Genomic DNA, 21,825 nt, shown 5'->3' with positions numbered 1-21,825 from the left:
CCTTCAGGTCACTACAGCCCTGAAGGACGGTCCGGGAGGTCTCCAATTGCGGAAAGAATTCCAAAGAAAACAAAAACTGAATACCGCTATAAGGAACAGTGCAGCCAGATTGACTTTAAAGCAAGCGAAAATTTAGACTGCACACACAGAGATGCCAGCAAGAAAATCTGACAACGTGTAGGAAACATTAAACAGCCATCCTTCTTAGGAGTAAAACAGGAACCTTTAAGTGAGCATTGAGGAGGAGCAGGTCTGGGAACCAGTATTGCCTGGGCCAATGTGGAGCTATCAGGATCAGACGACAGCCTTCCGACTTTATCTTGCTCAGTACTCTGGGAATTAACGGGATGGGGAAACAACATCTTCAAAGGATCCCGAAACCCGTTGCCACTGTTTCTGTAGCTCCTCCTGAAGAGGCCTCATTTTCAGTCTGGCTAGATGTACCAGATTTATGGCCGAGGAGCACATCCCCAGGAGCGATTTGTACATTCGCACCAAAAATGACCTTTTTTTATATTGTCTTTGCAAGCTTTTGCAGACGTATATGCCTCTCCTGAGACAAGAATGCTTTGCCTGAATGGTGTCTAAGGATGCTCCCAGAAAAGATATTACTTGAGTTGGAAGCAGAACCAATTTTTCCATGTTAAGGGTAAGTCTCAACGTTTCGAACAGACGGAGGCAAGTTTTCGTTGCTAGACCGGCTTCCTATATAGTTGCTGCTTTGAGAAGCCCATCGTCGAGATACAGAGTACTTGAAACCCCAGAGATCGCAGGGTCACCGCTACTGGTGCCAGGCACTTGGTGAAGATTTGTGGTGCTGATTTGAGTCAAAACGGGAGCACTTTGACTTGATAGTAGGTACCAGCCTCTGTGAATCTTAGGAACTTTTGGTTCTTTGGTTGGATTGGGATATGGGAATATGTGTCTTCTATGTCGAGGGAAGTCATGAATTCTCCTTTGTTTAAGCAACCCAGGATATCTGTGAGCATTACCATCCTGAACGTCTGCTTCTTGAGAAATTTGTGGAGATTCCTTAGGTCCAGAATCAGCCTCCATTCTCCCGATTTCTTTTTTATTAAAAAAAAAAAAAAGAATAAAAACCCTTCGTTTTCTGGGTGAGTGGTACCTTCTCTATTGCATCCTAGAGAAGCATAGCCAAAACTTTCTTTCGTAGCAAGTGAAGATGAGGGGGACCCTTGGGTGGGGTGGTTGGTGGTCGCTGAAGAAATTCTAGAGTGTGACCCTTGGTGATAAGGTCCAAAACCCCGAGATCTGATGTAATCTCATGCCACCGCTGCACGTAACCAGAAATTGTCGCACACCCATGGGTAGGGCGGGAAGATGGACTGGTACCCTGACGTGCTCATTGCTTTCTGCCTGAGTCACAGCTTTGTTGGGGTGCTCGCTTATAGACTCCCTGGCAGAGAAACCAGCCAGTGAAGATTGCTGATACGATGGAGAGTTATAAGATTGTCAATACTGGGATTGGTATGGTTGGTATTGTTGAGCTCTCTGGTATCCTCCTTTATAAGGGGCGAAACCTCACCCTCTACCATCTCTGAAAGGTATTCTTCTGTACTGTAGAGCTCCCAAAGACTTTGCGGTGTCCTTATAATTTTTGATTGCCAATAAGGCCTCATCAATGTGCTTACCGAAGAGTGACTCGCCACCCAAAGTCATATCAAGAATTTTTGCTTGTACCTCCGGTCTAACAGTCATCCCAGACGTCGAAGTACAGCCGCTCCTGCTAACCGTCTAAAACCTGTGTTTGCTACATCAAGGGCACAGTCGATTGTTTCTGAGTGCATCCTGCCTGCTTTCCTCCGGGATGAGGTTGATTAGCTCTACCATATCAGACCACATTTGGCAGTCATATCGACCGATAATGGCTAGGGCATTTGCTGCTCTGATTATCACAGCTGCTATTGAAGAAAACCTTTTCCCAAGGATGTCCATTCTACGCCCTTCCTTATCTGGAGGGGGGGGAGGAAGGGGTGGTAATCGGGGTAGCCGGATTCTTAGACCGCCTTTGTACAGCCTGGGAGATGACAATCTGGCTTCGGATTTCCAATAAGGCACGATGGACAGGCATCCTGAGCCCTATATTTCTTTTCCACATGAGGCAGCACCGGTGGTATTGATGCTGGCGTTTTCATAATTCTGATGCTCTCCTGCTAAATATGGTTAATGATAGGAATGGAGCGCACCACTTTTCTTGTGTCCTCTTTGAAATCGTAAAGGAAACATTCCGTCTGCTTTACTGTCATAGGTAGATGGAACCTGCTGGCTGCTCTTTGCATCAAGTTATGAAACCCCCCCGACATCCTCTGGAGGAGAGTCTGAAGGAAGGTGCGGAGAAGGAGATGGTGTCGGAATAATGTAATCATCCCAAGGGTCAGGAGCAGAAGTTGCTTCTGGCAGTTTACCTTCTTCTACCTCTTCTTCTGAGGAGGTGTTTGTGCTCCTGGGTAGATTGTTCCCATGTCTGGTATAATCAAAGTTCGGTAACTGAGGGCTTGGTGTATCTGTAGATTCAAAGAGAAAATGGGGGAGAAGGAGGATAAAGCAGAACTAGGTCAGCCTCCAGTTCATGTCAAAAAAGTCAGGAACCCACAGTAATGGGTCCAGAGACCTAGTTTGTGTGTATGGTGTACTGCGTAATTCTGTCAGTATTAACCATGAGAAAGAAAAATTTCTTTCTAGAGTCCCCTCACTCACCGGGGTTTCCCCACGGTGACATGCTTCATCATTGGGGCCATCCCAGTTCTCTACGAAAAGGGGCGTGCTGCGACTAGCGAACTACGCAGGAGCACTGTTTTGTGAAAAGGCTATGTGTGGTGCAAAAGTGTGGTGGTGGTGGAGTGGTTGTGTGTTAAAAATACCGTGCTGGTGGGCCTCAACAATTTATTCTGCTCCTAGCTTGGTATGTGCTAAAATGGGGTAACATTGTTATCTAACCTTAAATTGGGCTAGATCAGTGTCTTGTGGTCAAAATGTTTCAAGCTCCCCAAGCTTTTCATCAGGACCATACAGGGTCCAGCCCTGTATATTCCACTCCTATATTTAAATAAATAGGATTGATTAAACTATTGCGCTGTTAATTATAAACAAGCATTTTTATACATACAGATTTTGTATATCATTGGCGTATCTGTAAAAGAGAATGACACTGGTTAGTGGCAAACATCCCCCTCACAGAGCAGGGGGATCACACATGCAATCTCACATTTGTCTAGGGCGTGAGTGAGCCTTATACACCATATTGGTGCGTGCAGGCTCTCAAATCCAGTGCAAAGATACAGATAAAGTGAAAAAACGTGGTTGTTGTGAATTCACACATATAAATAACACAGGACTTGATATGACTATAGACAGGACACACAACATATATACACATATAGTTTGGTCATGGCAGGAAGTATATTTACATGTATTGGTGCTAAATTGCACTTCATGGTCTCAGGCGAGGGCGGGATCACCTCGTGGAAACATTGCTGTAGGGTTTTTAAAAGAATAATTAAAGTAGCGTTTCTTCAGGGGAAACGCGTTTTTAAGTTAGCCAAGTCTGAACCCTCTTTGCGATCAATATAGCAGTTTTATCGCATTCCGTTTTGTTGTGCTGTACTTACTTCCTTATCAGCGAAACCGCACGGGATTACCTGCTCGATCCTCACCCGACCGCATATTAACGGTGATCGGGCAGACCGGAGTATATATTATCGCCGTTCTTCCGGGTTTGGCGTTCTGAACGTTAGAACGTCTGACGTATGGCGGCCATGTTGGGAGAGTATGATTGTGGCTAAACGAGTATGTATGTAAACTCGTTCACAAATGTCATTTACGGAAGAGATTTTTGATACAAAGTTTTTCCGTGTTTCTTCCAATGGTTTGCTTTTGTTTAGAACTATTTCTGGAAAAATACAAAAGATATTTATTTCGGATTTTTCGTGGGTGGTGTAGATACTAGTTATTTGTCCGTTTGGTTTAGTAAACAGATGGTTTGAACAATGTAAGTCTATGATCGAAGGAAAGATGATTTTGTGAGGATTAAGATTGTTAGTGCGCTTGGTTCATTCGCACTATTAAGGATAGGGGTTCTGGAATGTTGGTGAGATCATCACTGTCTTAAGTGATATTATCATGTAACCCTATGGGGTTTCTGAATGACGTATTGAGGCTATGACAGGGTACTTGCAGTTTTTTGATGTTATTGTTAGTCCGGGGCCATTTTAGTCTCTGAATGCACCCCATGGAATATCATCATTCAGCCCATGGGTGTCTGTATGTAATTTGAACACCCATCTCTGCTCTCGTTCATGCAGAATCCGATCCAGATTGTCTTTGTTTTTCACTGTTTCTAACACAACCCATGTCAGATCATTCGGGGTGTGGTTGTGTTCGATGAAGTGGTTCGTCATTCTGGTGGTGGCTCGTTTGCACCGAATATTGCTCCTGTGTTCTACTATGCGGGTACTGACCTTCCTAGTGGTCATACCTACATAGTGTAGATTGCAGGTGCATGTTATTAGGTATACCACTCCACAGGTTTTACAATTGGAAAAACCTCTTAGTTCCCATTTTGTGTTGTTGTTGAAAAATACTGTTTTTGTGGTTGAGGTTAAATGGCAGACACTGCAATTATTGCAAGGAAAATGTCCACTGGGTAGTGGTTGAGATCTCACTGTGGGGGTTGTGGGTGTTGGACGAGTATGGACGAGAAAGTCTTTCAAGTTCTTTCCCCGGCGGTGGCTGAACATTGGGGTCGGTATTGTCAGTCCGCCACTGTTGACCACAGGCCAATGTTTTTTGATTATTTTGGCCACTGTGTCCGATACCTGGTTAAATGTTGTGATGCAGATTGGTCTGGTGTTTTCTGATTCTGACTTTTCTTTCGGTTCTAGCAGGGCATCTCTGTTGTTGTTTCCTGTCCGCTTTTTTGCTTCTTTTATCAATTTCTTAGGATAGTTCCTGCATCTTAGCTTTTTGCTCAAGTCTTCAGCTTGGATCATGTAGTCTTTTTTATGACTACAATTCCTACGTAGTCGCAAGAATTGACCAAATGGAAGATTCTGTTTGAGGTGGCGAGGATGAAAGCTGTCATACATTAATAGACAGTTGCGAGCTGTCTCCTTAAAGTGTGTTGTTGTGATGAGTTTATTTGTATCTGTAGATTCTTCCGCCTGAGGAGCTTGGTTTACAGATTGACTTTGTTGAGGAGGGAACCTTTGCCTATATCTGCCAACATGGCTTGCAGGTCCTCGATTAATGAAGGCAGTAGGTGGGCTATATCCCTGGGGGCAATTATTAACGGAAGTCAAACTGATAGCTATGTCATGGAGCCATAAACCCCTGCTGGTTACAATACGCCTCGCCTTGATAGTCGTCATCCTCCTCATCATCCTCCTGGCAATTCACATGGAGCTCAGATGGACTGTTAGCTATACCATAGAGGCTGTTATCATCATCATCACTATCATTTTCCTCAACGTACCATTCTAACAGATGCGATGGAAGCAAAGGTGACTCCTTGCTATATTCCTGCATAGACTAGTGTAAAAATGTCTTTGTTACTCTGGTAACTGAGTAATTCTCGACAACGGGGCGTCAACGGTGCAGAAACCAGAGGCAAGGGAACTTCCTTCGTCGACAGTGTCTTAGTCAACAGTTTCTTCATCGTCATCGGTGTCTTCGTCGTCCACAGAAGAGAGTAGACGGTCATCGATGACGATGGAGCTTTCATCAAAATAGAGACTCTTGTAGAGAGAATAGGAGACTGAATTGCTGTCGTCGAAACTGTGCCGTCAACGAGAAAGAGAGACTGTCGTCGACAATGGCTTCTTCAGGGATTTTTTACTTACAGGATCAGAAGATGAAGCTCTAGGGCAATCTCAATCCTTCCTAACAGGTGTAGAGGGCACAGACGACTCTGGTTCAGAAGAATGTTTTGCAGCCTTCTCTTTCATTGAAGCCCTTTCCTGGGAAGGTTTAAAATGTTTCTTCCCCTCACCTGAGGATCCGTCCTGAGATCTAGCCTTCTTGTGGGATGTTGAAGCTCTGTCTTCTTCCTCATCAGAAGAACAAGACAGTATCCCATCCTGGCTAACCACATATTTAGTAGTGTAAAGCTGCTGATAGTGTTGAGCAAAAACTCAGGCAATCGCCTTCCTCTCGGTCACCGCTAATCTGGTCTTTGATCTATGTCCTCTGTAATTATCGCCGCTTCCTGTTGCGTCTTAGTATAGCCAGCTAATAGTTTACCCACCATTTGGTTTTCCTCATAAACACATTGTTGATAGGGCCGTGAGCTGTTGATTTCTTCTACTATAAAATAATTCCTTAGCGCCTTCTTAGCCTTTTCAAGCTGACCCCTTAGAGCGAAGTATTTTTGACTTGAGGCTCTTCCAATAGATTGCTGTGGTTCAGATATTTTCCTGCGTCGAGTTTCGACTGTGCAGCTGAAAAGGCAATCATTTGTCCCAGAACAGCCGCCTTAAATCCACTCCATACTGAGAATGGTTCTGCCGTCCTCTCATTTATTTTGAAATAATCAAGTATCCACTCTCTTAGTCCTTCTATCCATTGAAGATCCTGGAAAAGGAGGTGGTCCATCTGCCACCTGGACCTCGTCTGCCTCCCATCCTCTATTTCTAAATCCAGCCTGACAAAAGAGTGGTCCAAGAATGCATTGGCCCCAATGTCTGCCTCTATGAGGTTCAGGGATTGCGATGTTAAGAAAAAATCTATACGCAATGCTGTCCGAAATAGGCGAGAGGAGCAGGTATAATCGCGAGTTCCCTGACTGACTTTACACCATGAATCGATTCGCTGGAAATCTTGAATTAGGGCCTCAGAGACTTTTTTAGTCTTTGGCTTCAGTTGTTTCTTGTTTTTATTAGAGGTGTCCTCTCTCAGATCTTGTATGTAATTAAAATCCCCTCCCAGAATAATCTGACTGGGGACCCCTCTAAGAAGTTCATGTAGCGTCGACAATACAGAGGGATCATCCATAATTGGACCATAATAGTAAATGAAATTCAATATATTCCTGTTCATCTTAACCATAACCCATAACCATCTTCCCTGAGGATCTCTCTGGACTTGAACAAATACCCAGGCAATACTGCTACCTACAAAAATAAATAGTTACCCCTCTTATTGCCTCCCCGGCTGAAACAAAAAAAAGCCTTCAAGAAAGCCCCACCTTTGGTGAATTCGTTTTTAGGTGGGTTTCTTGGAGAAAGCGGACTTGAGGCATAAAAGAGGTCAACCATCTTATAAGCCCTACATATTTTTGTCTGTTCAACATACCATTCACATTTACCGACATAATACGACAACTTCTAGCCATAATTATGTTTCAAGTAGTTACAATGATCATTTGGGTTCAAACCCCTATTCGCCTCATCTAAGTCCCTTTTGCTGTTCCTCTTTTTGTCGCCATAAACTCGAACCCTACCACCCCAACACAGTGAATCCCCACCCCAAGAAATGTGATGAATCCCGCTAAGCACATCTCACCCCCCCTTCTACACTGTGGGGTGCCCTGGATGTGCAACATGGGTAACCCCCATCCGCCCAACAATAAAGACCCTAAACATCAGATTAACCACAAATTCATTTTGAAGAAGAGATCTCTTTCCATAATTCCTGGGCTTCTTCTATACTTGAGAACATAAGGAATTTCCCCCTCACTAGAACTCTGTGCTTAGATTGCTGAACGATAGATGCCTGTGCAACTTGGGCTTTAAAGAGATATAAAAGTTTCACAAACTCTTTGCATCTGCGTGCGGCTACCACAGACATATCTGCAAAAATCCGGCATTTAGACCCTTCATTGAAAGAAAAAACTCTCTCTGCTGCATTGCCTTCGCCAGAATGTTTTCTTTATTGCAGTATTCTGCAAAGTTTGTCAAGATAGTACGTGGAAACTTGGGATTAGGTAAGGGATGGGAGGAAACACAATGTGCCCCTGTTATTGTTAAGTCTCAAGTAAATTCAAGTAAAAACTTTTGTTTAATAAATGATTCAACCCATTGGAGAATGTTTGCTCCCTCACTTCCCTCGGGTACCCCAACAATGTGAAGATTCGATCGGCGAGAGTGGTTCCCCAGTTTCTCAAGTTTGTTCTTGAGAACTACTTTTTCCTTCACTGCCTCGTTTACTGTCCGGAGCATGGAGTTAATTTGATCCTCAAACAAGGATGCATTCTTTCCGGGATACGAGCAACTGCTTCTTCAATTTTCCCTAGTCACTGGTGTAAGGCAGCTATCTCATTCTCTTGAGATTTCTTAATTTCTCTTATCTCATCCAATATGAGATTCAACATGGTCTACGGTTAGTGATTCGGACTTGTCATGTTGAGATTTTCAATCCTGTTTAATCCTGGCTGGCATGGCGGTTCTGAACCACCCTTACTAGGCGTCTAAGGCAATGCCTGAGGCTGTGCCTGGGCCTCCGACTGCTGTTCTAAGATGTCTTCGAAGGGAGGCCAGACAGGAGCTCTGTTCTAATGATGTTGGTGAACTCAAATAGGAGTGTACTGGCTGGCCGTTCTTTTGAAAAGTAAGGGTGACTACTGAAGGTGCCAGGGCCCGGGGAGATGTAATCTGAGTCTGCGAAGGGCTGGAAGGCGCTGCCTCTGATGCTCCTCCGTGCGCCATGTTTGATTGCCACAGATCTACCATAAACTTGGCTAAGACCGGCTGCGATGCTTTTTAAAAAAGTAATGGAAAGTCCTCAGAACTTTTTATCTAGCCCTTATTTATCGCAGTTGCAGACTCGCTAGAAGGCTCCTTCTCTCCAACAGTGAAGCCACCTATTTGTTTTGGAACAGCAGGATCCTCCTCTCCTATAAGGGGCTCAGGCGACTCTTCTTCAGAGCTCTCAAAGCTAGAGTTCATGCCCGGCCAGTTTAAAGTATTATCTGCTCTGGCCGCTGATGATGCTGCTTTTGCTTGAAATAAACAAGTTTTGGCTTTAAGCCCTGCTGCAGAGTCGACTTTAGCAATTGCATTTGTCTGTTTAAGATGCTTCCCCATCTTTCCTTGACTCCTAGGACCTGTTTGCCAAGTATGCAAAGTCCCAATTAGTAAGCACAAATCTTGCTTTACTCGCCACAAGCCTGGACCTTGAAGAGAGAAAGCTGCTTACTGCTGCTTCTGATACCCTAAGCCCCCCTTTGAATATGATAATTATGCAGGCTGCCCTATGGCCTTTCAGCTAGCAAATTTGACTTTAAATGTTGAATGCTGGCTCACCTCTCATCTTCCATTGAAATTGCCCTGTTGCCAGATTGCAGGTGTCAGAGGCCAAGGCTTTGTCACCAGCACTGAACACCCAGCATTGCCTAGCCTGCCTCATATCGACGTTCTGCCAGCCTCCTGAATCTGACATGGCGGTCCGACCGCGTCTTCAGATCCTAATCTCGCCACGTAATGAGCCCTCAGCTGTGAGCCGCAAGCCATGCTCTGAGACCGCCTCCAGACAGCCCAGCTAAAACAACCTCGTGAAAGCCCAGTCAGAGAAAAATCAAGTAAAGATCCTGCGGCGTTCAACTGCGGAGCACAAATGCCCAGGTACTGGAATCTGCATGCTCCATTGCCAGGGGAGGAGCAGTGGTCACCCAGGCTAAGCGGAGGAGGGGATCTCCGCACCCCTCCAAAAAACTATTTGGGTGTGGCCATTCTCCTTGAGGGTTAACTCGACTGGGGTCTTATTGGCCGGCCAGAGACATCCAACTCTTAACAACCTAAGATGGGACAGCAGGGTTGGGTAGAAAGCTGTTGAATGTGAGGACAATAGTCCTGGGGGGACATAGGTCCACCACCAGTCTGCCAATGTAATGGTGGCCAGCTGGTGGAATGCTAACAGGGATTTGCTGGGAGTGTTGAAATACTTTATTGTGGGTAAGAGCCATAGTCTCTAGAGGCAGATAGTTAAGTAGGTCTGACGAGGTAAGGTATTTATTTTATTTATTTAATTTGTATAGCGCTACAGCTACCCACCAAGGGGTTTCCCGGCGCTAGTAGTTCAGAAATGCGTATTTTGCCAGTCAATATCAAAGGTAGGGGATGACTAGGATAGTGCGTTCCCCTCAGGTACCAAAGGATCACACAGAGTGACCAATGTGGTTTGTGAACCGAGTTAGGACCATGGCTACTGACTAGATGCTCACAGTTTCAATCAGGTTAAAGACTGAAGATACAAGAAGACATCACCATAGCTAGTTTTCTTCTGGCTCTGGAGAGCTAGCTGTTCCACAAACAAGGTTGCTATGTTCAGACGAGGTAGCTCTTCTGAACTTGGTGTGATAAGTTATCAGTGGGATATGAGATTAGCTGTAAGTGGATCCTGCTGCATCTTTCTGCCACACAAACAATGAGCAATGTTTAATGTATGCAATATTCAAGTGGAGCTATAGGTTTGTTGGATCTAGGAGAAAGTAATTCTCTGAATATAGAATGAGTTCCTTCCACATTCCCTGTATATGGAATGACTTCCTTCCACCATCTTTGTTCTCAGGTTAGAAAGGATGTGAAGGATACTAAATCCGCCTCAGAAACCTCAAGTAAATTTGAATGCTCCTGAAATCGTTTTTTCTATCTTGCCTCACACACAATGACTAGTTTATCTTCTAATAAGTCTAAATGTGCATAGACATTTTTTTCAGGAAGCAAGACTTCAAGTTCAGCAGTCGAGGTGTGATTAATCAGGTTCCTCTGCTCAATCAGCAGGTTTATAACCTGTGGAAATAACACATTTTTGTTGTCTTAATGAAGAAGTTGTTCTGCAAACCATATTTTGCAAGGCTATTAGAAGGAGCGTAAGGATCCTTAAAAATAAAAAAAGAGGCAGATGAAACCTGGGGTGTGGAGGAAAAGCTTAACTAATTTCCTAACTAATCCAGCAGAAGAACATCTCCTAAAGTCTCTTACTTATTCCCAAATGGGATAAAAATTCCAGGTCTGGGCAGTGCACTCTGTGCCTTATAGCGCTCTCGAACATCACAACGACAAGAGGTGCAAGAGGAGCAGGGAGGCCAAATACAAATAAAAAGAGCTGGTGAATTGAAAGAGACCACTCCAATAAAACAACTGAGGGAGACATCGCGAGTATTGATAAATCCAGTCACGTGCAGTCCCTTAGGCTGAAACCCTGAATTTAAGGAGCTACAAATTATACACAATACGGTGGCTCCCTTGCCCTCTAAATAGAACACAGAGCACAGCAAAACTTGAGGTATCTGTGTCTGAAGATGTAACCTGAATCCTTTAAATGAAAAGATACACCTAAATAGAAGGAGGTGATCTGGAGGATTAAGAAAAGACCCTTGAATTGATAACAGATGAATATAACTCTAACAAAACTTTTCTAACCAATAAGAATCTAGTCCTGATGAAGGTGTTATCACAAAAACCGAATTGTGCGTCGACAACCTGTATTTTATTGTTCCTTGATAACCTGTATTTTATTGTGTTTTATGTGAATTGACACATTTTTTACTTTATTTTGTGGCACTGTATTTTGCAAATCAGATATTGTATTGTATGGAATGAATTGTACAATTTTTTTAATATTGCTTTGATTGTTTTTATATTTAGAATGTAATATGTGGTTGACTTTCTAATGGGTTCTTGAGTTATGGAGGCATATATATAATCTTCCATTGTGTGGTAAAGATAGGGAATAGTTCAGTTTTTCTGCTCTGTGCCTTATACACATATTCACAGAAATACACAGATCATGAAGATACTCTCTAGATCCTTCTAACCTGCCGAGAAGTTCTACTTGACACACACAGGAAGATTGCTGTTCGGCAGGCACTGCTCCTAAATCAGAAATGTTGAGTTGCAAAGCATGTCTGAAAGCAGTTCCACCCATTTTGTTCAGTTGCCTGTGGTAGACTGCAGTGGTATTTTCTTCAAGGATCTGAACATTTCCTTGAAGGAGAGGAAGGAAAGGCTCCTAGCAAAGAATAATGGCCAGGTGACTAAGATGTTGACCACTTTCCTGAAAAGAGCAGAGCCCTGGAGTCCAAAGACATCTGCAAAGAACGTTCTGCTGTACTGAAAGGCATCTGTGGTTCGGAAGATTGCATGAGGAAGGTCTCACTCCATCCCTCAAAGGTGTTTTTAAAATCTCCTTCAATAGTGCTGAAGAGGACATCTGAGCAACATGAACGAGGAACTCGAGGAAGAATCAAGGCATGATGTTTTGTACTCATACATTCTGAGAAATCATAATACATTGATTTAAAAAAGACATTGGTGTACATCCAACTGGAGATGCATGCTCCACAAAGTTTGCCATAACATCCTCCACCTTCAACATGAACTCAGCTTAACATCTTGGAGGATTCTATAAATGGCAGCTCGTGAAGGAGAATATTTGTCTTTGGTTCAAAATATATGCTCTTTCAACTTAACTTTTGCCTAGCCTGAAACCTTGGAGAGGAACCCAGTTTCCTTGGTTTCCACACAATCAAATCTGACATCATACAAGTTTTACACATTTCAAGGATGTCACCCACAGCTTTCCCACAGTATGTACTCTCCAGTGACTAAATTCACTACAGCACTGAAACAGAAACGTGGCTCGAGCAAGGAAAGCCAAGCCATAGCCGAGAGAAAAGACACATGCTCTTCTCACCTCCTCACCCTTTGTGTCTTTACATGCCAAATACGAGCTTACGTGGAGCAGGGCATGGCCCAAAGCAGTAGCCAACTTAGGTTTTCATGCTTTATTCTATAATCCTTTGAGACATGCTTTATGTAGGTCAGAGAAGGAATGTTTGATTTCGGGTTATCCTGTACAAAGCACCATTCTCAGGAATCTATTGTTATGTATCATTTTAGGACCCTATTGTTTCCCGATTCATGCCCTTATATAGGTATAAATCACCATATCCTTACATAGGCATAGAAATCATACCCATATTTAGGCATAGCTCATGCTGTCCAAATACGGCAGAGCTACATACTTCCACTAGATCTGAAAATCCACAACGATTTCTTGGAAAAACCCGCCTTCAGCAGTCAGGGACTTCCCCTTGCTTGAGTATTGATTTATCCAAGAACTCATGGAGTTTTCAAAGAACTGAGACTCTTTGATGACATTATTAGGTCCGACTGTACGTCAAACTCGGCACCTTCAAGGTATAAATATGCCCACACTCGCCCAAGCAAACACACAGTGGTTTGGAGCAGTTCGACTATCTACTTGCCCGACGCGCCCTGCTACAGCAAGTGCCGAAGGAAGCCGACCCTCCATCAGATGCACTGAGAGAGACGCTGTCTTTTCTCCTGCCGAGAAATCCAGCTCTAGTGTTTCCAAGCTACCCTGCGGGTTGTTGGGAAATCGAGTCCTGAGACCAGCCATCTCCGTTCTAAACTAAGGTATGGAGCTGATTAGACCCGTAGAGAAATCTTGGGCAGAGTCTTGGCAAAAGAATACTACATTTATGCTACACCTCACTTACTTCTTCCCTCGTACTAAGCTTAGGTTAGGTACACCGGGGTAGGCGTCTTTTAGAAGCACCAGTTGAGTATTTTTAGCCCCTGTTATTTATGTATGTATTTATATATGGTTTAGGAACCATACAATGCTCTTACAGTATTCTTTTATGCTACTATTTATACTGTATGCATTATATTTTACAACCAGTGTTACGATTGTAGCAGTTCATTTCTTATGCTTGAGAAAGAAGACTGTTCAATAAATCCTTTTATTGAAAACGCCAGTCGATCTATTTCTCTGCACCTCTAGTGAAACGAAGCATGCACGATTGACTGAGTGAAATATCTATCTTTTGTTTCCACGACTCTGAAGATACGTTTTATCTTGGGGAAACAAAGTTGTCATGTTTATGCAGTTGTCAGAGACTAATCCCTTCTTGTGAATTTGAGAAAGTTTCTAGTGACCTCTGAGCTAGCTGGCACACACAATTAAGTCTAGTATAATCGATAGAGACCTATTCGATCTCAGTCCTACGTCTAATCTATAGGATATACTATTCCAATGCGCAGAGCCTATTGGGAATATAGGAATTACACTACACTATAGAATGTATTAACTGGTACTCGGACACTGAGAGAAGATACTCTTTACCCACGATTTGAGGGATTTAGAGACAAACCTCCCTATATCTTCCGGTAATTTGACTGAAAAGGCTTGGCTAAATCCAGAATGCAGTAGGTATATTCTGTAGTAATTTTGAGGCAGGAACACACTCTGTTGTACCAGTCAGACAATATTGGGAGCGAACAAGTCATTTAGGGTACCACAGAAATCCATGCCTTATAGCTGAAGTATTTTTCTTCAGGGAGCAATCACAAGTACACACACCCAAAGATGCCCTCTGGTAGAAGTTCCAGGAAAAGGAGTACTTGATCATCTTACCTGTACCTACAGACATAGCCAGCTCAGGTACTGCACCAATTACATGATCCCTCTTACCTATGTTTATTAAGCTTTTGTCTCACTAAGAAGAACTGGGTTTCTTTGAATAATAGATCCTCGTGAGAAGGTGGAAGCACATGACAAAATGATAAAACGACCGCTGACCCTGTGCATGTCTTTGTGATGAAGTCCATTCCATTGCCTAGCATGTTTCTTAAATAAGAAAGTTTCAGCGAATTAGGAATGTGACCTCCAATTTGGAGTTTGAGCGCAATACTGTCTTGGTAGGAATCAATTGATAGCATTGCCCAACGCTAAGGACTAAGTAGAACAACAAAATCCAATACTGCATGGCAGGATGCAAGTGCTCAATTGAGTTTTCTTATATATCAAGTAAGAGGTATAATTTACATAACTTTAAAATGTTGCAACTTCTTATTGTACTCATGGTCGGTAGTGCAAGGACACAAATACCATAACAGCCAATCACATACTGTAAAATAACTTAACTAAGAATATGTCAGTTAACAGTGTTTAGGTTTTTTTCTTGGAGTGATACATTTTATACATAAATACCTTGTGTTGGTATCCTCGCTGAGTCATTAGTTCAGCCTCTTGCTGGACTAAGTCTTCATACTGATGTTCAGCTAACCTCTCTTCTTTCTCTTCCTCTTTTTGACGGAGGAGTGCCTCTTGCTCTCGTAGATAGCGTTCAGTAATCTAACAATTATTTTAAAAAAAAAATTAAAGTTAGATATCGATCACATGGCAAAAGCACAGCATAGACTAAAATGGAAAAGCAATGATAGGACTTTCCTTGGCATTACATTAGTATCTCTTAGACTGTCATTTAGCCGTCTATACAGGGCAAAGTTGGCGGACATTTATGCTTTAGGGCTTGAGTGCACTGCCCTAAATCAGGAAGGAGTTAACTTGTTTTTGCGATCTCGAGCCTTTAAAAAAGCAAACAAACAAAAAACATAGCCTCTGCGATGCAAATTTGCATCCTTGCTGGCAGTAAAAGGGGTTAATTACCCTCACAATGGTGCAGGTAACTAGAGAAATGAAAATTAGATATAACCCAATAATGAACAGCTCTTGGAAGTATAACAATTAAAAATAAATCTTCCCTCTAGTGCTGGTTCTCTATCTACTGTTGATACAATCTATAGAGTTGGATGCTAAGTAAAACGATAAGATATCTTGAGCCTGATTATGAGTTTAGGTGCTATTTATCACACCTTATGAATAATACCATGGGGCACTTTATTATCGGATCTGACAATTAACACCGATTAAGAGTTATTGGGGAATAAATACTTTTCCCCTGTTAATTTTCAGCAGGTTTGACCTGCTGAAAGTTAATGAAGGTTGAATTATTTAGCTCATTAGATAATTATCGGATGCATTAAATACCTTTTAACTCGTAATTCTGACCCATGCATAAACAGGGGTCTAGCACTGGTCGGAATAGAACGACCAACTATTAATCACAGCCTTAGTGGGGAGATTCTTGCTCAGAATTTTATGTTTGTCGTCCACGGACATCAATGAATGCGGTTTGGCTTGAGGGTCCTAAAAAAAGCCTACAAAAGACTAAAGTAAACTGAAGTGTTTTTACGATCTTTAAAGGTGTGAAGCTTGATACACCACCTCATTTTAAGATTGCAATGATTGTGGAGTCTGCCATAACCACGAGTAAGAATAATTATTACACATGCTGATGAATGGTTGGAAGCAATCCTTAGAAGGGTCCACTACAATCTGGACATGCTCTCAGGCTGAGCCCAGGCTTAATTTATTTAGTGATCTGGTAATGGCAGTTGGAAATAAAGTAGCTTTGTAGGACTGGGAATTTGCATGCGTCTACTACTGTTGTAGATGATTCTAGGACTCTAGTAAATATTCTCGATTTCATGCCCTTATGCGGTTATATCAAATCATACCCTTATATAGGCATAAGAATCATACCCATATTAAGACATAGCCAATTCAGTCCAAATACGGCAAGGCTACTCCCAAAGACTCCTAGAAAGTACAACGTGTTCTTAAACAAACCAAGCCTCCAGCAGCCCGGGAATTCCCTCTGTTTCTGTATTGATTTGTCCTAGAACTCCTGGGGTCCTAAAAGAACTGAGAGTTCTTAGTGACGTCTTATATCCACCCTTACGTCAAACTCTGCACCTTCAAGGTATAAATATACCAGCATCTGCCTTAAGCAACACACGGTGGTTTGGAGCAGATCAGCTATCTACTTGCCCGACGCCCTGCTGATGCGAGTGCCGAAGGAAGCCGACCCTCCCATTGACACACAGAGAGACACTGTCTTTTCTCCTGCCCAGAAATCCAGCTCCAGTGTTTTCCAGTCACCCTTGCGGGTTGCTGGGAGATCGAATCCTGAGAAAGAGATACAAGACCTGCTTCATTCTATAACCAAGGTACGGAGCTGATTAGACCCACAGAGAATTCTTGATTCAGATTCTTGGCAAAAACTATAACTCATCTACTCTTTTCCTGTACTAGGCTTAGGTTAGGTACACCGGGGTAGACGTATCTTAGAAACACCAGTTGAGTATGTTTAGTCATTATTTTATCGTTGTATGTATTTTATCCATTTTAAGTATCTTATAGCTTAGAAACGATATAAATGCTTTTACAGTATTATTTCCTAATACTCATTTTAATGCACGCACTTTACGACAAGTATTGCAATTGTGGCAATTCACTTCTCTTGCATGAGAAAGTAGACTACTCAATAAATAACCACTTTTATTGAAAACGCCCGTCTCTATTTCTCTGCACTTCTGGTGAAACAAGCATGCACGATTGACTGAGTGAAATAGCTATCTATTGTTTCCGCGACTCTGGAGATATACTCCTTATTCTGGTGGAGCAAAGTTGTCATGTTTATGCGGTTGTCAGAAACTAATCCCTTCTTGTCTATTCAGGAAAGCGAACACCTTCTTGTTTACTCAAGAAAGTTTCTGGTGACCTCTGATCTAGCTGGCACACATAATTAAGTAACATATTCAATAGAGACCTAGTCGACCTCAGTCCTACGTCTACACTGTTGTTTATGTTATTCCAATGCGCAGAGCCTATTGGGAATATAGGAACTACATTACATGGTGCCCAACGTTTGGTAAGGCGATAAATTTAACGCTAGATACTAGAGTAACTCAGTCGTGCTTTTCACACAGACTCCTTTTTCCTGCAAAAACTCCGATAGATGTCTGGAGTGGGTAAAAAGGTTAATATCCGCCAGAACTTAGTAGGAAGAGATCCCTATGGATTAGTTTTTGGATTAATCAACGTTGAAGGATACAGTGTTCCAAAAAATTGCGCACCTAATCTTTGTTTCCTTGAAACTTGCTCTGCAAACTTTCTGTCAGCAAAATGACAGAGAGTGACGGCGAAAGGGAGAGAGCTAGACTAGCAGCTCAACTTTTGACGGAAGACACAAGTCTCCAAGAAAATGACCCGGATGCGAAGCTCATCTCGGTAAATGTAAGGAAAAGTGTAACTATAAAACTTATAGAAAATGGTGTGTCATCGAGAGGTGGTACAGTCATATTTATGGTAGAGGTACATGAATGTCGGCAGACAGAGGTATTCTATTCTTGGATACATTTTCCAGCAGCAAATGCTGTAACATACGAGTTCCACTACTACAAAGCAGGGGAACCTCCAGCGGAATACGTTCCTTTTGAGGACGTTGAAATTCCACTAACTTACCAAGAGCATGAGCTCTGGTTTAATGGCGCCCTAAAACATGAAAATCACATTACCAGGTTTGGTCCACTAGGTAGACCAGGAGCCACATGGCCGGTTCTAGCCAGCTATACACCACATCCTGACATTGAAGAAATGTCAGACAGAGAACTTTTAGTTCAACTAAAACAATTAAGAAAAGCATATAGGCAAATAGTTCAATTGATAATTGACTGTACAACCTGCCGCCAAAAATTAAAAGAAACAGATATAGCAGACCAACCTTTTGAACTTGCCAGAATAATTGAAAAATCCTATGAAGAATTCGGTATTGATAGTTTGGGTGGTAAACCACTAAAACCACAATTAACAGAAAATCATAAAAAAACTTTCATTAAAAATAATTTAATAACTCCTAAAAAGAAGTGGGAGGGTAATAAGCAAACCACTTCCAGAGAAAAACAGTTTCAGAACAGAGGAAGGTCTCCCAGCAGAGAGATAGATCTCCAGACCGAGTGGGGTAGGTCTCCACAACGGGAGCCCTCTGAGAAAAGATATAACCTTAGAAATAGGGGACATTTGAGAAAACCCGACAGATATCAAGATATTGATACACGTCCCTCTCTATGTTTTCAGACTTTCTCACAGAAATCGGAAAGAAGAGGACGGTCAGAACATAAAGAAGAGCGCGTCAAGTCCAAAGACAAAGAACCTGCTCATCAAAGTAAAAAATTACAATTTCCCAAAAAGAAGGTAGCCAGTATTAAAGTAAAACATGCCGAGAATTCTGAGGACACAACTCAAGAACGGAGAATGGGCTCAGACAATACTAGACAGCGCAGCAAAAGTGACCATAGCTCACAAGATCCTGATGAATCTTCTGGAGACAGTGGACACAAATTAATACATTCAAGTGGAAACTGCAGACACCAGAGTCAGTGTGCCTCATAAATTATATGAAATAACATTATGTATAGAGGGGGACAAAACTAGGAAAATAAGAGGGATCTTCTGGGAGAACCTATCTAAAGGTTATGATATCCTTCTAGCAGAAAAGGACTGGCCACCAGAGTTTGTCAGGGAGCGCCCACATGGCGAAGAAATTATTATGCCTGCCTTCTCAAATCACATTCCAATTCATAAAAAATGCACATATGCTAGAAAATGGGCAGTAGCCCAAGCCCCTGCATTATATAAAAATCATGTAGGATGGGATGAGGATTCTCCTCAACATAAAATCCAGTTAAAAAATTAACCTACTGAACAAAGGCAGTATTCTGTAAGCAAGAAGCTAAAAAACAAGTCAGGGAGATCTTAGATCAACTTGAGTACCAGGGGGTGATTGAAACATGCACCTCACAAATGAACAATCATTTGTTTCCTGTATCCAAACCAGACAATTCATATCGTCTAGTATTGGACTACAGACACTTAAATTCCTGTTGCAAAACATTTGCAGTGCAAAATTCTCACAGCGCAGCACTGATGAATAACATTGTGCGCAAAAAATATAAAACAACATTAGATATTTCAAATGGTTTCTTCTGTCAAAACATTGCACCAGAAAGCAGGCATTTGACCGCTTTCTCCAGTATGGGGGCCCAAAAGCAATTTTGTCGTCTCCCACAGGGATTCAAGAACAGCCCAGGATTATTTTCAGCCAGAGTAACAGAGTTACTACAAATGTACGATGATGAGGCATTATCCTATGTCGACAACATCTATCTAACAGACGATGACCTGGAGACACACTTGAAAAGAGTGAACACCATCATACTTGGGTTCGCATCTGAAGGGTACAAATGTAACTTTAAAAAGTCACGAATTGCCCACCTCACTGTCCTATTTTTAGGATATGAGTTATCAAGTGAAGGCAAAAGCCTAGCAGACAACTTCTTAGAGAAGTGTGCAGTACTCCAAGCCCCAAAAACGCTGAAAAACTGGTAATCAATTCTAGGTTTCCTGAATTTCGGAAGAACTTACATTTTAAATTATGCAGAGAGGGTTAAACCGCTCTACGAACTAATAAAACCTGATTTCAAATCAATTAATTGGACTAAGAAACACACAGAAATATTACGATCATTAGAAACAAACATGTTAACTAAAACAAAACTGCAAACACGCGCGAAGGAACGCAACCTTGTAATCCGAATCATCCCAGGAAGATGCGGATTTACATACCTGACCTCTAATGAGGGAGAAACGGTACCAAAAGCTTACAAATCACACTTGTACACACAAGCTGAAATGAAATTCAGTTCCACTGAAAAAGTTCTAACTGCGGTACAAACTGCTGTAGCCAAAGAAAGAGCCCTGGCACAAGGTAAACGCATAATAATCGTTACACCGATAATTGCCCTAGAAGCAGTAACAAGAGCAAGTATTCCGAAAGCTAAAGCCTTACATCCGAGATGGATACAATGGGCTAATTCTCTTGCTGCATCAGACGTAGTATACGAATTTGATCCTAACTTAAAAACACAAGAATTTCTCCAATACGAATACGAATGTCCTCTGACAGCTGAAATTCTACCTATGGAACAGTACACCTGTGTAATTTACACAGACAGATTTGCACAACACTACGTTGTGAATAAAACAGCATAAAGTGCTGCGTGCGCGATTGTAAAAGGTCGCTGGTGCATAGGTAAATTTAGACCGTTAATCACTAAAACTGAATCGCTCAGAAACTGTACAGGTCAGCAAGCTGAACTATATGCTTTTAAGATGGCGCTTGAAAATGCAGATCGCGAATTTCCCACACTAATAGTGTGCGATTCACATTACTGCGTCAAATCTTATAATAATTCCATGCAGACCTGGATTGAAAATGGTTACAAAGATAAAAGAGGTGGCACAATAAAACATAAAAAACTTTGGGAACAAGTAGTTCTTTTACAGAAAGAACTACGAAAGACTCACGTGATACATACTCAGAGTCTTCAACGTGATGGCGTTCCCGTAGCAGGTAATTCATTAGCTAATAAAGCCACAGCGGCAGCTGGTTTAACCAGCTTCCGTAGCTACAAAAAAGCGTTCTAAAAAACAAATAGATGGTGAAACGCTACTAGCAGTAAAAGCCTCTATGGAAGGTAATTATGCAGCGTTACCTCTAAATTATCCACTCGGAAATACATACATAATTGATGCAAACTCCGTTCCTTTTGCTCAAATCCCTGGAGCGGGGGGATAGAGTAATTCCAAACACGAACCGGAGAGTCTTCTTAATTCAAGAATCACACATAAGAATGGGTCTGAGGCACCAAGAGATCCTGAAATCTCTAATAGAATTGCAATCAAGATACTGGTGGCCGGGAATGAGCGTGCAAGTTTATACCTTTGCTATGGATTGTCAGGTCTGCAATAGAGATCGCAGTTATGAACCGGACCAGATATCTGACTCTAGCACAGTAAGACCAGCCCAGACACCTCTATTAGACAGCATTAGACTATCTACACGCAGGCGTCCGATCGGACAGATGCGATCCCATAAATATTAAGACGAGATTCATTTGGATGTGGCCCCAGTGCTTGGCTGACGCCAGAACTGTTATAAAAGATTTGCAAGTCTTTAACGGCACATACGCAATTGGCATGCTACATTTTGACCAGGGTCCTGAGTTTAGCTCTCGAGCTTACAAGGAGGCCATGACCAGCTTGGGCATTGCATTGCGGTACTCTAGTCCATTCCATCCTGAGGGACATGCGGTAGTG

The 21,825-nt window shown here is 42.3% G+C and overlaps 1 protein-coding gene across 1 annotated transcript in view; it reads right to left on the bottom strand.

Annotated features, from left to right (window-relative positions):
• TCHP (trichoplein keratin filament binding) overlaps window positions 1–21,825 on the bottom strand; it is a 343,197-nt gene that overhangs the window by 11,164 nt on the left and 310,208 nt on the right. Inside the window, exon 12 of the mRNA XM_086943123.1 lies at window positions 14,974–15,117. Coding sequence (XP_086799249.1) covers window positions 14,974–15,117 — 144 coding nt within the window. The remainder of the gene's footprint in view (window positions 1–14,973; window positions 15,118–21,825) is intronic.

The sequence above is a fragment of the Lissotriton vulgaris genome, chromosome 11 (assembly GCF_964263255.1).
Source record: "Lissotriton vulgaris chromosome 11, aLisVul1.2, whole genome shotgun sequence".
In the NCBI taxonomy this organism is placed as follows: Eukaryota; Metazoa; Chordata; class Amphibia; order Caudata; family Salamandridae; genus Lissotriton; species Lissotriton vulgaris.
Note: the sequence above shows the minus strand (reverse complement) of the source record. Positions and strands in the feature narration are given on the sequence as shown.